General features: G+C 41.5%; 2 protein-coding genes across 3 annotated transcripts; both read left to right on the plus strand.

Annotated features, from left to right (window-relative positions):
• Positions 1–3,722: 3,722 nt before the first annotated feature.
• smtnl1 (smoothelin-like 1) lies at positions 3,723–8,017 on the plus strand. Of its 2 annotated transcripts, XM_080417080.1 has the most exons (6): positions 3,724–4,124; positions 4,600–4,630; positions 5,211–5,923; positions 6,050–6,164; positions 6,947–7,098; positions 7,215–8,017. In XM_080417080.1, the coding sequence occupies exons 3-6, from the start codon at positions 5,361–5,363 to the stop codon at positions 7,618–7,620; spliced, it is 1,236 nt and encodes a 411-aa protein (XP_080273206.1). In that variant the 5' UTR covers positions 3,724–4,124; positions 4,600–4,630; positions 5,211–5,360; the 3' UTR covers positions 7,621–8,017. The 2 variants fall into 2 exon arrangements, with proteins under 2 accessions (XP_080273205.1, XP_080273206.1); XM_080417079.1 differs by lacking the exon at positions 4,600–4,630 and having other exon boundaries at positions 3,723–4,124.
• Positions 8,018–8,651: 634 nt separating this feature from the next.
• LOC308076307 (uncharacterized protein) lies at positions 8,652–11,979 on the plus strand. The gene is made up of 4 exons (XM_080416547.1): positions 8,652–8,969; positions 9,970–10,070; positions 10,166–10,241; positions 10,346–11,979. Exons 1-4 carry the CDS (start codon positions 8,684–8,686, stop codon positions 11,167–11,169), a joined length of 1,287 nt encoding a protein of 428 aa, XP_080272673.1. The 5' UTR covers positions 8,652–8,683; the 3' UTR covers positions 11,170–11,979.
• Positions 11,980–13,878: the final 1,899 nt, after the last annotated feature.

Consider the following 13,878-nt stretch of genomic DNA (forward strand, 5'->3'; position numbering starts at 1 on the left):
GATGTAGTGGGGTAAAAGTAAAAGTATTGACATTTGGAAATACTTCAGTAAAGTAAAAGTACCCCTCAAAATTGCACTTAAGTAGTACTTCAGTAAATGTTTAGTTACTTTACACCACTGTGTAAAAGTTATCATTATTAAAGAATATGTAACATAGGCCTATTATATATGGAGAGATATGTATATGTCTATAAAATGTATTATTATTATTATTATTGTTTTAAATAATAATTATGTAACATCTATGGAGTGTATGAAATGTTACTGGTGGCGTGGGTGGGGGAATGTTAAAATGTAGGTCAGGACACAAAAAAACGAACAAACCTACACATACTTTTATAGGACACAAGTCAAGAGCAACAGTGGAAAGAGAGCAGTCCTTTCAAGTAGTAGCTATCTTGGATTTAAAAATAATTTGATACAGCTAAAAGCACATTTGTGAGAGGTCAGACCAAATTGTAATCCTTTTAGTTTTTAATAGAAATGACTTAGTCTTGTCGTTGTCATGTCAAACTGCACAATACATGCATATAATTATTTCCACACTCTATTACATCATGGTCACACAATACTACAACCATATTAAAACTTATAATTTCAGTATTACAAGCAGGCAATAAAACTCCTGGACCAGAAACCAATGAGATGGAACCATTGTGATATTTTAAGAAAACACAACCTCTTTAACATTTTATAACTTTTTGAGCAATCTCAAACTTTTTATAATTATAATAATTATAATAATGTTTCACCCCTGAGTTAGCCGTCAACGCTTTAGTACAGCAACTCCACAAGCTTCCACCGGTCTTGTCTCCATGTGCAAGACCTCATTTGATCAGTCTGATTTTCAGTAAAGGGGACAAAACTCGAAAATTCCAAGCTCACATTCTGAATAGAGAATGGCTGGTTTAATTAGTTGATCATATTGTCTTTGCTCGATAGCTCATGTTGGTATTTAATTCAGAAAATGTATTTTTCCCTCCTACGTTTTAATTGGCTTTTTCTTTACAAAAGCCTCCTGTGGACAGTTTTTGAAAAATAACATGATATCCTTAAAACCTGGTTTGTCCAATGTAATTGTGATGTTCATTTCATTTCAAGTAAACTTAAATCAAATAAACTTCAATCAAGTCTGCCACACCCACGGTGGCAGTCCATTTTCTCCCCACAAACCATCCAGCATTGCTTGCCAATCACCTGCAAAAATAAACAGAGCAAAACAAACAGACAGAGAGGGGTGGGGGTAGGCCCTCACACTGTGTTGATAAACCTATGACAAATGGGTTCAATTATCATGCTGTAAGGCCCTGTGGTTGTGTTCCTTCTCATCCACATGCATGGACGTCAAAATCCCATAAATCTCACGTTTTATGTGCTGTACTTGCACTGCACAGTTATCAACAAATAAAAAATAAACGGCTTTCACAACACTGCAAATTCGTCATACTACATACAGACACATATTGAAGTTTTAAGTCTTTAAGTGGAAAAAACATTCTCCATGTGGCAAATAGCACCACAAAACACAAACAGACTCTCAAATCTCTCTCAAACAGACACTCAAATAAAAAGAGAGGGTGCACAAGTTTGTGAAACAGACACTTATAGGAAGCGTTGCACTTTAATTTAATTTAAAGACTGTGTGATGATTCAGTACAATGGAAAGTAGAACAGAGAAGAGCATTATACAAATCAAGCAACGGCAAATGTTATTTGTGCCCCCAAACATGTGAACATACAGTAACCTATATGTACCCATTATCATGATGTGTTTTGCCATTCAATATGCCACGGCCATGGATGTCATTTACTCACTGATAGGTCTAATCACCTGCTATCTGATGACACATAGCAGATGTCTGCAATCAATACTATGAATAGCCTACATGTGTGTGCGCAAGTGTGCGCACGCACGCACGCACACACACACACACACACACACACACACACACACACACACACACACACACACACACACACACACACACACACACACACACACAAACACGCTGGATAGGATCCATTACTATCATCATGTATTTGTTTTTCTCATTTATTAGCATACGTGAGTTATTTATGACAAATCAAGGCTTTCACAATACCATATGGTGCAACAAATGTCCAGCACAGAGCACCTTTCAGGACCCACCATTAAGAGGGATGAGTAGCCTATTGATAGATATGGGCCCCACTCAATGGGCCAGAAAGAGCAGGAGAGATACACAAGAAGGTGCTGACATATTTTTAGCCCCCAAGACTTGGAGAGCAGAGAAGAGAAGAGACACATTATGGGTGGGGGGAAAGAGCGGGCGGCAGGAGTAGATAATGACAGGGCAAGAGAGAGAGGGAAGAAAGATAGCTGTTTATTTTTAAAACCATCTGTTTTGTGTTGAATGAGTAGATTCACTGTTCAGCTGGGGCATTGAGTTGGGAGGATTGAGATTGAGAGGGGACATGTGGTAGGTCAGGATATCCAAATCAGCAGGGAGTATATTTTCAAAGCTGTTTGGGCAATGGGCATTCTAGTATATTTACCCAGGAAGGGGGGGGGGGGTGCACAGACAGAGAGATAAGAATTGTGACAGATATGAGATAGATACGAGAGAGGGGAAAAAGCAATGAAAGGTAGAAGACAAATAGGGGGAAGAGAGATGTGAAATTTTTAATTGAGTGACTCACTGGACATTTTTATACATCACTGGTAACAGAGAGCCAGGGAAACAGTGAGGAAAGTGCAACAAACAAGACAGATGCGAGGGGGAGAGAGAGAGAGGGGAGAGAGAGAGAGAGAGAGAGAGAGAGAGAGAGAGAGAGCAGTGACCCCAAAGGACTTTGGAGAGCTGAAAACTTCATCAAAGGTAAGGGCTTCTCCATCTGTTCAACTAAGTGTGTGTGTGTGTGTGTGTGTGTGTGTGTGTGTGTGTGTGTGTGTGTGTGTGTGTGTGTGTGTGTGTGTGTGTGTGTGTGTGTGTGTGTGTGTGTGTGTGTGTGTGTGTGTGTGTGTGTGTGTGTGAGACAACAAATGCTGGTAATCAACAGGATGCCTATCGGGGGCATTCATTTGAGCACCCAATTGTGCAATTGTTTTTTAATAAATGGTTAAGTTATTTGAGTTTTTACCTTATTGTTAACATATTTATTATGAGTTTATTTTGTGTATTGTTGTAACTGCTGTAACTGCTGCCCTTCTTGGCCAGGTCTCTCTTTAAAAGACACACATAAAGACAAATAAAAAACAACAACAAATAAAAACAACAACAAAAGAAAATTGAGTCAATTATAATCTCATGCTGGCTCCTATAGGCTTATTAAACCTATACTGTACTATAGTCTAACACGTCAATAATAGTCAATGACCCATAAATTGAAGGTCTATAATCAAACATTATGCATTCATGTACAATGAGTATATTTTATATTGGTGTACGGTCGCTCAGCTTAGCTAATAGAAAAAGTCAAAGGGGTTGATTGCCTACTATGTGAATGTGAGTAAAGACACCTACGACTGCACGCACATGTCCATGTGTATGTGTACACCCGCGTTTCCACAGCAGATGCAGCTGTCTGGGCCTACTGGATTGTGCCTGTGTCACTGGGGCTCTATTTTTGGACACTGTGTTGTTCGGAAGGTCAGATAAAGTAGCTATAGGAATCTTCACAAAGCGGGGGATGGGGTTGGGGCGGGGTGTGAAGGGGCTAGCTGGGTACCCACTGTCCAACACATGCACTCAGACATGCAGTACTGACAGGCAGAGAGAGACAGAGATAGAGAAAGAGAGAGACACACAGACAGACAGACAGACACCGAAACGAAAGCAGAGATACAGAAGAACTAATACCATAGTACTGAAAAGGAGTGTGAGAGAGACAGTAAACAGCAATGGTCAGATTGGACCATTAATGACTGAATGAAAACTTCCCAGACGGGACAGAAGGCAGAACTGAAAGCTCCTAGTAAGACAGTGATAGAACAACAGGAGTGATTAGATATCTGATCCTGTGGGCAGTTGAACAGACAGGACGTTGTGAGGATCATGGAGGGAGAATCGCCTAGTCTGCAGCCTTCTGGTTCTATGGAAGCAACCAGTCAAACTGATGACAACAACAACAACAACAATAACCAGGTACGTGTGTGTGTGTGTGTGTGTGTGTGTGTGTGTGTGTGTGTGTGTGTGTGTGTGTGTGTGTGTGTGTGTGTGTGTGTGTGTGTGTGTGTGTGTGTGTGTGTGTGTGTGTGTGTGTGTGTGTGCGCATACGTGTGAGTGAGTGAGTGAGTGAGTGAGTGAGTGAGTGAGTGAGTGAGTGAGTGAGAGTATGTTTACATGCACATACAAAAAGGTTTTCCAAAGCGCAAAACCGAGTGTGTTTACATGCACATACAAAAAGGTTTTCCAAAGCGCAAAACCTGCAGTGTTTCATGTTGCTTTTCTAATCCATGAGGAAGCTGTACATGTATTTGTGGGACTGGCAGGTGTTTGGAAAACGCAATGGAACAGGAGTAATGATCGTGCCTGCATGAGCTACGCTACACCTGTTCTTGCGCCAAATCTTCATTAAGAAATGTCTCACAAATGCTGACAGTACAGTTTCCTTTTCCAGCTGGTGAGGCGCTACTCTGTGACATGACCTGGTATGTGGCCTGCACTGTCCCGTTTCAAGCAATCATAGCCAATGGAAAGTCACCAGTATAAAATAATCTGCAGTAGTGCATTGTGTGTACACATGTTTTTATTAAAGGATACATTATAAAGGGCAGCCAAACACTTCAAAACAAACAATGTAGGACATTAGAGAATTCACACTACAGAGACCAATATTATATAATAGCTATTTTTACAGTACACTATACTGTTGTTAATTTAAAAGATGTGTTTTTCTTTGTTCTATTTGAAAACACTGGAGTGATGTTAATCTGTATTGCATGTTTAGAGGACATTTGGGAGACAAAAGGTATGCGTTTTCCACCTGCAGGTCCATGCATGTCCTTACTGAAAGTGAGATGCTCAAAAATATCTACTGGAACATTATTACATTGTATCGTAAAGCACTACATTGTCCCTGGAATGAACCGAAGTGACAAGGTTTAACAACTCAACAGTTGAGACTCTTAACTTTATACTTTACACTACTATACATGTCTTTGAACATTTTGATAAGAAATACAACCAACAACTAAACTCTTATTGTATGGTATGTTGCTTGTCCTCCAGATAGAGGTCCCAGGAACAAAAGAGTGTGATGCCCAGGAGACAGAAGCCTCCGTGAGGGAGCTGGTGGAAGACCAGGAGGTGGAAGGGTTGGAGGAAAGAAGTGGGGATGCAACAATCGAAAAGCAGGTAAACGAAGCCATCGTCAGAGATATGGACGCGCCTCAGACGACACTGAAAGATCCTGAAGATGATGTCAAAGTGGCTGGGAAAGATAAAGACGGGGTGTCAACCGATGTAGGCGCCGGAGTTTGTAAATCAGCAAATGGCGAGAAGGAGGTGGAGGAAGAGAAGATGGAAAAGGCAGAGGATAAAAATAGCAGAGAGGCAGAGGTGGTTGAGAATGGCAAAAGCGAACCAACAGACATGAATGAGGAGGACAAAGAGAAGGAGGGCAGAGGGGAGGAAAAGTCCGACACAGGTGAGGCAGAGAAGCAAAAGGCTGATGAGAAAGACACAAAGGCAAAATCATCAAAGGGTGCAGAGAACAAGAGAAAACAGGCCAAAGAAAAAGAGTGTGGTGGAGGTATAGAAGGGAAGGACAAGGGGAAGAGCAAGGAGCTGGAGAAGCAAGGGAAGACAAAAAGAAAGACTGGCACTAATGCTCCATCCCCCTCCGTACCTCTTGCCCTGTCACGGCCGAGGACCTCTGCCCGCTCTGCTCGAGCTTCCACTAGAAATGACATCATGGCCAAGTTCCAGCAAGGTGCACCGGAGTAAGTCAAAACATACATAATGGGCCATGGTGACATCATTTTATACCATTACTCTGCTTTTTGATTAATAATATTACATTTGCTAAGCTGTTACATGAGAAGTTATTGAGTGTTTTGACGTTTTAGGACACCACTACCCCGCAACTTCAAAGTTCAGAGGTCAGCTATGGCTGTGGCCAATGGAGCATCAATCAAACAGAAGATACTGAATTGGTGCCGCAACAAGACACACAACTATGAGGTGAGATCAGCAGGCCCATGTTGTTGTGTTAGCAGGAATATTCCTCCCGGAATTCGAACCCTAGTCTCCCGCGAGGAAAGCCATCATCTTAACCACTAGCCTCAAGGGGAATTCCCCTTTCGCCGGGGGAGATATTAGGTTTTTGGTCATCAGGCAGAGGCTCTGAACCACTGCTACATAAATATTTTTCACTAATGTTAACTTGTGAAGTGTGTTAGTGTTATATCTTAGGAGCTGACCTGTTAGGGTTGACCTCTATCTGTTTGACCTCATCTGACCCGTATGTATCTGTTTGAAGTATCTGTACTATACTGTACTGCACTGATTCACTCTCATCTGCGTAAGCATACAGATATGCTTATGACACAATGGTCAATGCTTTATCTGGACACTATATGCTCAGTGATGCAGGATGCAACTGTTGGAGTACCACTCCCAACTCCACTACATTATAGAACATCATGTTTTATTGTGCACTTATTATCGTCCATATCTGTTATTATGACTCATATCTACTGGTCAGGCAATGTGACCAGTACTATATATCCTCTGTGTTTAATGAACTTTAGAATTAGTCATGTGATACTGTCCGGTGTCATGTTGTTGTCTGAGCTCGCTGCTAGGTTACAGAGGAATACTACATCTGAATCATCACTCACAGCCCTTAATATAGGAATAGAATTACAACTTGTGGTCTACTACATTCAAAACAATTTGTGTTTAAATAACTGTCTTGCTTTGACTCTTAAGATCTTTCATTTCTCATTCCACTGAAATCTTAGGGCATCAACATCGACAACTTCTCATCGTCCTGGTGTGATGGAATGGCATTCTGCGCGCTTATCCATCGTTTTTTCCCAGATGCCTTTGACTACTCTACCTTGAAACCAGAGGAGAGGGAGAAGAACTTCAGCCTGGCCTTCAGTACCGCAGAGTATGCAACGCTCTCTTTCCTTCACTCTGAAACCAAATCATTTTAGGTCCCATCATGTGCCCTGAATTCTCACCTGTTCTTTCATCTAAAAGATTATAATTCATATCTCTCCCTAGGTCTCTGGCTGACTGCTGCCCCCTGGTGGATGTGTCAGATATGATCTTGATGGGCAACAGACCCGACCCTATGTGTGTCTTCACCTATGTCCAGTCCCTCTGCCAGACCCTCTCCAAATTAGAGAAGGGGAGGATGGATAAAGAAAAGGAGGAGGAAAAGGACACAGCAGGCGAGAAAGGAGAAGAGCTGGCACAGGAAGCAAAGGAGGCATCACTGCAGAAGGAGGAGGGAGAAGCTGTCAAAATTGCAGTGATAGATAGCCCAGGAAGGGCGAAAGAGGGGGAGGGGGAGGATGTGGGGGCAGAGAGAGAGGGAGACATATCAAGCAGTGCTGCGATACAAGCAGGTGAAGAGAATGAACAAAAGGGGGGAGATGGAGGAGTGTGTGTTGGAGCAGAGGCCTAGACAAAATAAAGGCAACAGACAAAGAGATGAAAAGACCAAAGTTATAAAGGACTGTTGATTAAGCTACTTCAGAGACTAGTCTTATAGTTTGGTACGGTACCAGAGGAGTGCTTTGGTTTCTGAGCAAGACACTTGAGTGAAACACATCAAGTGTACTGTAGCTTTTAATGTAGACTGTATGGAATTAGATGGGAAATCTGATCGTGTGCACTATGATTTGTACGGTGCAGTGTGTTCAATATGCCGTGATTGTATCCATTCACTCTTGTTGAGTGTGTTTGTTTTCAGCACATAAAGATCTTTATCCACTTCTTGTGTGGTGCTAGTGAATGAAAACATTTATCATGTAATGATGAATGATGATGAATGATGAAATTAAAACTGACAATATTCCTTGTATCGTTTCCTTCCTTCCTTCAAGTAAAACATCAACTATATTTGGATTTAAGGCGTGTGTGTGTGTGTGTGTGTGTGTGTGTGTGTGTGTGTGTGTGTGTGTGTGTGTGTGTGTGTGTGTGTGTGTGTGTGTGTGTGTGTGTAGGGACGGATTAAGACTCTCAGGGGCCCCTGTTCCCAATATCTTTGAGGCCCCCCCCACACTACCCAGAATGAGCAGTCAGGTGGGCATGCAAACACAGTAGTACTCGGGTTGTATGTACCTGGTGGAGATCTTATAATTAGTTATTACATCCTTAAATGTTGTTTAAACAGACAGACAGCCAGCCAGCCAGCCAGCCAGATAGACAGACAGATATTGTTACTTCCATGTACTGTTGTTCTCATGTCTTACTAAATAAAGTACATCAATACATCAATCAATAAATAGAAAGATAGATAAACACAATATTTTCTACAGACACTGACAGATGGAAAGAAAGAAAGAAAGAAAGAAAGAAAGAAAGAAAGAAGAACATGCGAACACTTTCTAGGGATTACGGTAATACGCGTCACCGGAAAAGCCATTGTGTATCTTCTCTACGGGGAGGTAACCAACCGACGCTGTTGTATCGCGTTTCCTTCCAGAGTCCACATACTACTCAACCCAAAAAAAAAGACAACAAACATGTCTCCCACTGCCTTAGAGACTCAACTGCTGTCCATAATGGACGTACTCGCGAAAGCTGCAGTGGGCGAAATCAGCCAACTCTTCTCCGAGAGCTCGGCGGCCATGCGCCATCAGATCTCCCAGAGCCTGAAAGAGAACGAAGCGCTGAGGATGAGGATGAAGGTAATGAGGAGTGAGATGTTCTCTCTGCGGCTTCAGACCAGGAACAACGTCGCACGGCCGCCAAGTCGCTTCTCCTTGGCAAGAGCAAACATCCCTAAACCACGGACTAGACTAGTGGCAGGTAATGGTTCATGGAAAGTCCGTGTGACAAAGTGGCCACACGACCACGTGCGTAAGATAACTGTTTAAAGGCCATTAGAGTGGGGTTATAAACACGTAACCAGCGTTGCCAGATCTTGCGAGAGAAATAAGCAACTATGTCCATGAAAACAAGCCTAAAAGAAGCGACTAGTTTGGCTATTTGATCTACAAGCTACAAGATATACAAGCGCGCAATTGTGAGCTTGTAGATCTGCTGTTTTCAAAAGAATCTTTGGGAAAAAGTGAAAATCACAAATCTGGTATGGGGTCCCTGGCACAAACATTTTTCTTATATGGGGATACACAGACAAATACATGTTCATTTGGGGGTCCTTGACATGAAAATGTTTGAGAACCACAGTATTAAACAACCTTAGGAAGAAAGCCCAAATGAGCAATTACACTTGTTTAGAAACAAGCCCCAAAAACCACAACCACTAATATTTATAAGCAACTTCACAGAAAAACAAGCCCAATGTCGCTTATAAGCAGACATGGCAACTCTGCATGTAACACACCTGGAATAACAAGATTATTCCCGGCTAACTAATGGATTTACATATAATTTAGCTTTCCATGCTATTAAATTAATTGTTTTTTTAATTCTCTTTAATGCTTTTTTTTTTTCATTTTATTTTGTAAAAAACTTTGTGAAGCTTGTTTTGGAAAGGGTCTATATAAATACAGGTTATTGTTATTATTACTAGCCTACTACTACTAGACCAGTGATTCTCAAACTTTAAAATGTCAAGGACCCCCCTTAACGGGTCCATTTGGTTCCATTTGTATACTGTCAGAGTTACAGACTTGTACAGGTCCATATAGAACCCCCTAACGGAACCCTGAGAGTCCCTGGACCCCACTTGGAGAACCACTGTACTAGACCAACCTTTATTATAAACCCAGGTTTATATCTACCACAACACTACTCGTGGTCTTGACTCTCAAACTCATATTTGCTCTCCCTCCACTAATGTCAGCTCCTGTACAGCCACCAGTGGCTCAAAAAGTTGTTGGAAATGATGCTGCTATTACAATTCCTTCAGAAATTGAGACTTCCAGTGTTTCCACGGGAATGGAGGTAAGCATACATATTGCATAAAATATGTGGTTCAGCAAATATCTTGATAACGTTATTTTCACGTTTTATGTTTATGCACTGTGCATATGTGTCAGTCTGTTGCAGGGGAGGCACCAGATGTGATTTTGATTAAGGATGAAGAGGACCTTGGAGCATGCAGGAAAGCTGCAGGTGAGGAAAATGCTGCCTCCAAAATCCAGACTAGTAGGAATTGAACAAATGCAGCTGATATGTTGACAAAATGTGATCCATGGTGTCATTTTTCATTGGCACAGATCAAGATACCTTTGGGAATCACAGCATGCACGGTGGTGTTGCCATGGGGACTCCCGATTTAGATGCCCATGGCTCCTCCCTCATGTCAGGTCAGCGTGAAGAGATGCGGATTGTGAGCGTCCATGGTCGAGGGGAGGGGCCTCTGGTAGAGGACAGCGACACACTCTTCACTGCCTCAGAGCTGCAGGCTCTTACATCTCTTTCCCCTGATCACTCCATCAACCATGATAATCTCCTGAGTTTTAGTGGCGGTGTTGCGGAGAGACCCCCGATAAGAGGGACAGAGGATAACAGTCTGGGGCCAGCAAGAGACGGTCAACTAGAAAGAAGTCGCTTGAACCAGACAGTCACGGCAAAGATACTTTCAATAAACACAACAGTGACCGTTGATAATAAAGGGGGTCACTCCAGTCACATCAGTCAGTATCCCCAACACCAGCAACAACAGAACCACAACTTTGCTCACACCGCCAATAAATCCCTGGATTGTAGCTTCTGTGGGGAGCGTTTTTTCAGCCGCGAGGACCTGATTGTACATCGAGCGAGCCACACTGGAGAGTCACCAGTTCTTTGTGGCCTGTGCGGCAAGTCATTTGTCAACAAGACTACATTGAGCATCCACATGCGCATACATACTGGAGAGAAACCATATGTTTGCCCTCAGTGTGGTAGGCGTTTCACACAGAACGGAAGCCTGAAAATCCACCTGCGGACTCACTCTGGGGAGAAACCGTATACCTGCTCTCGATGCAGTGCCAGCTTCAACAACCCCAGCAACTTGCGCAGACACATGATCACGCACACCACCAATGGGATACTCTGACATTCTATTTAGACAGTGGTTAAATGGTTCAAGTATTATGTCATGTTGAATTTTGCTCTACTGGCAACCTCACTAATGAAGAACCTCATTAATTTGAGTTTCAGATAAGCTTGGGCTGATATTCATTTTAAAACATTGGCAAGTGGTTGAAAAAAATTAAGTAGTATGTGTAACAAGGATAGCTGGTAGACATCAAACCTAATCTGGCATCTACCTAAATAACATACTTATCATCTGTAAACAACATACTGTACATCTATATTCAAGAAGGAGGAGGAGATATTAAATGGTAGGAAATTAGATGGTGTCTGAAGAGGTGGGTCTTCAGACAGCAGTGGAAGATGGGGGTGAGACTCTGTAGTCCTGACTGATTCCACAGCCTTGTACCAGGACGGAGAAGAGTCTAGGCTACTTGGAGCTTTGGCCAGTTTGTCATAGGGAAGGGAGGGAAAGAGATAGATGGGGAAAGGGTGTAGGATAATATCCTCCATATAGACAAATGAGTGGCATTCCCATGGCAGCCTAGTCGGTAATCACTAGTGTTTTCAATTAGATGCAAACAGATAATAATTAGCAAGTCATCTTTATGTATATGGTACCTGGCTTCCGAAGTTCTTTACAACAACAACAAAACACAAATCAAAATAAATGCAATAAAGGATACAGAGAAATGTAAAACAGATAAAGACAAAAAAAAAACTCTTAGTCCATTCAAGTCAATTGTATCTATATAGTAGTGCCAAATCAGACACTTTACATGTAGAGCAGGTCAAGACAACAATTTCCCCATCAGCAAGCCCTTGGCAAAGGTGACAAGGAAAAACACCCCTTTAATTGCTATTTGCGTTGACCGTATTGGGTTGAGAGAGAAGGCAATTATATTCATAGATTACATCACACACAGGAAAAGTCAGGGATAAGCTTCTTTTTTTTAAAAAGTCTGTTAGACGTTTTCTTAACCACTTTCAACCTAATATTTTCACATGCACTGTCACTCACTGATTAGTGATTACTAGATACAGATGAAACCTATGATGTTGTCATCCTGGCCACCGAAAGTTTGGTGGGATTGAAATGTAGGCTATGGCTAATAGTGTGGTGTACTTTTAACAGAATAAGATAATTATTCTGCAATTTTGCAGTTCTATATCCATGTCCTTTCATAATCTGTGTTTTTATAATTATGAGATTTTTTTACCTTCCCCTTCTTAATCTAGGTATTCTTTCACATTTGCAATAATTGTCTTTTTGAGTTCCTCCTTGTTAAAATTTACAATATATATATATAAAACTTCATAAAAATAAAATTATGCTGGGACTGAGGTGCAATGAAGTGGGCCACCCTCTGAAGTCTTTTCCAGTATGCAGTGCACCTCTAACAGCTCTAGATGGCAGCATTGCCTCTGCTTACGGTGATCTTTGTGATGCAGCTGTGACTTCACTCTCAGGCATTGCAGGGGACTCTTCAGGAAATTGGGGGAATTCCTGGCATTGTTCCTCCCCCATTGTTTATCTGGGTTCTGTTTGTTTTTTATTTCACCCAAATATTGAAAGTAAGTAACGTATTGACAATTTAGATGATAATGACATTTCATTTAATTGTTATATCAAACCTTAAATAGAAATTATGTGCTCAGTCTTCTCAGACAGCCTACTAAGAATGTGACAGTCACAGTGCAAATAGAAACAAAATAACTCTGTATCCGTTGTTATGTAGTCACAACCTATATTATACCTCTATGGTCACAACAAGTAGCCTAAAGGATATGACGGTCATCAGTGGGTTTATATGTTTATATGGAGTTATTAGAGCTGAATGCCATGCCAAGATGCTCATGAATTGCGGCTTCATTCTCAAGCAATCAATGTGATGACATCACTGTGTATTTGTAGGAGGGCGACGGTGTACATTATGGGGTCACACAATTGTATCGGCCAACTTAATTTATCTTATTTATTCAAGCGAATTTATAAAACAGTCTTCACTATAGGTCAAAATATGATGATGATAAACCTTTATTTCCCCACAGGAATCAACAGTTTGATGTATGGAGTGTGTCATAGTAGCAGCAGTGAAAATAAAACACAGTAAAGATAAGAACCAAACCAGGGTAAATAAGAATTTACAAAAATACTGAGCGGATGGCCCTGGCTATCTGCTATAGATCTCTGAACGAGTAAACGAATGAATATATGCATCAATCAAGCTTAAATAATGGTTTATCAATATGTTATCTTAAGATAAAACGTGTTTCATACTCCAACTGACAGTCTTTGTTGTGCTGCCTGCTCACTGAGAAGAATGGACGCCCCGCAACTAGAGACACACCTGTATGAGAAGCGAGGAATTTTACTTGCGCCGCAATTACGGTAAATTTCAGGCCGACCCGCCCTCTCTTTCAATGTTGCCATGTCTGCTTATTATAAGCTACGTTGGGCTTGTTTTTCTGTAAAGTTGTTTGTAAATATTGGTAGTTGCGGCCGGTGTTCGGTTTGCCGTTTTTTTTAGCTTGTTTCTAAAGTGTAGTTGCTTATTTGCTTACATGTTTCCTAATGTTGTTGAAACCAGTGTTTTTCATTGTCATGTCAAGGACCCCCAAATTGATATGTATTTGTCTGCAGACCACCCCATCTGAAAATATTTTATCCAGGGACCCCCATACACGATTTGTGTTGTTAAAATGGAGGGGGAAACATCCACTTTTTCTT

Source organism: Gymnoscopelus braueri (genome assembly GCF_963280865.1).
Source record: "Gymnoscopelus braueri genome assembly, chromosome: 20".
Classification (NCBI taxonomy): Eukaryota; Metazoa; Chordata; class Actinopteri; order Myctophiformes; family Myctophidae; genus Gymnoscopelus; species Gymnoscopelus braueri.

Excerpts from the sequence above, each read along its gene's own strand:
- smtnl1 (XM_080417079.1), top strand. The coding sequence starts at position 4,035 with ATGGAGGGAGAATCGCCTAGTCTGCAGCCTTCTGGTTCTATGGAAGCA. Across the intron at positions 4,125-5,210 it reads ACAACAACAACAATAACCAG|ATAGAGGTCCCAGGAACAAA; the intron begins GTACGTGTGTGT and ends CTTGTCCTCCAG. Across the intron at positions 7,099-7,214 it reads CTGGCCTTCAGTACCGCAGA|GTCTCTGGCTGACTGCTGCC; the intron begins GTATGCAACGCT and ends ATCTCTCCCTAG.
- LOC308076307 (XM_080416547.1), top strand. The coding sequence starts at position 8,684 with ATGTCTCCCACTGCCTTAGAGACTCAACTGCTGTCCATAATGGACGTA. Across the intron at positions 10,071-10,165 it reads GTGTTTCCACGGGAATGGAG|TCTGTTGCAGGGGAGGCACC; the intron begins GTAAGCATACAT and ends CATATGTGTCAG. Across the intron at positions 10,242-10,345 it reads AGCATGCAGGAAAGCTGCAG|ATCAAGATACCTTTGGGAAT; the intron begins GTGAGGAAAATG and ends TCATTGGCACAG.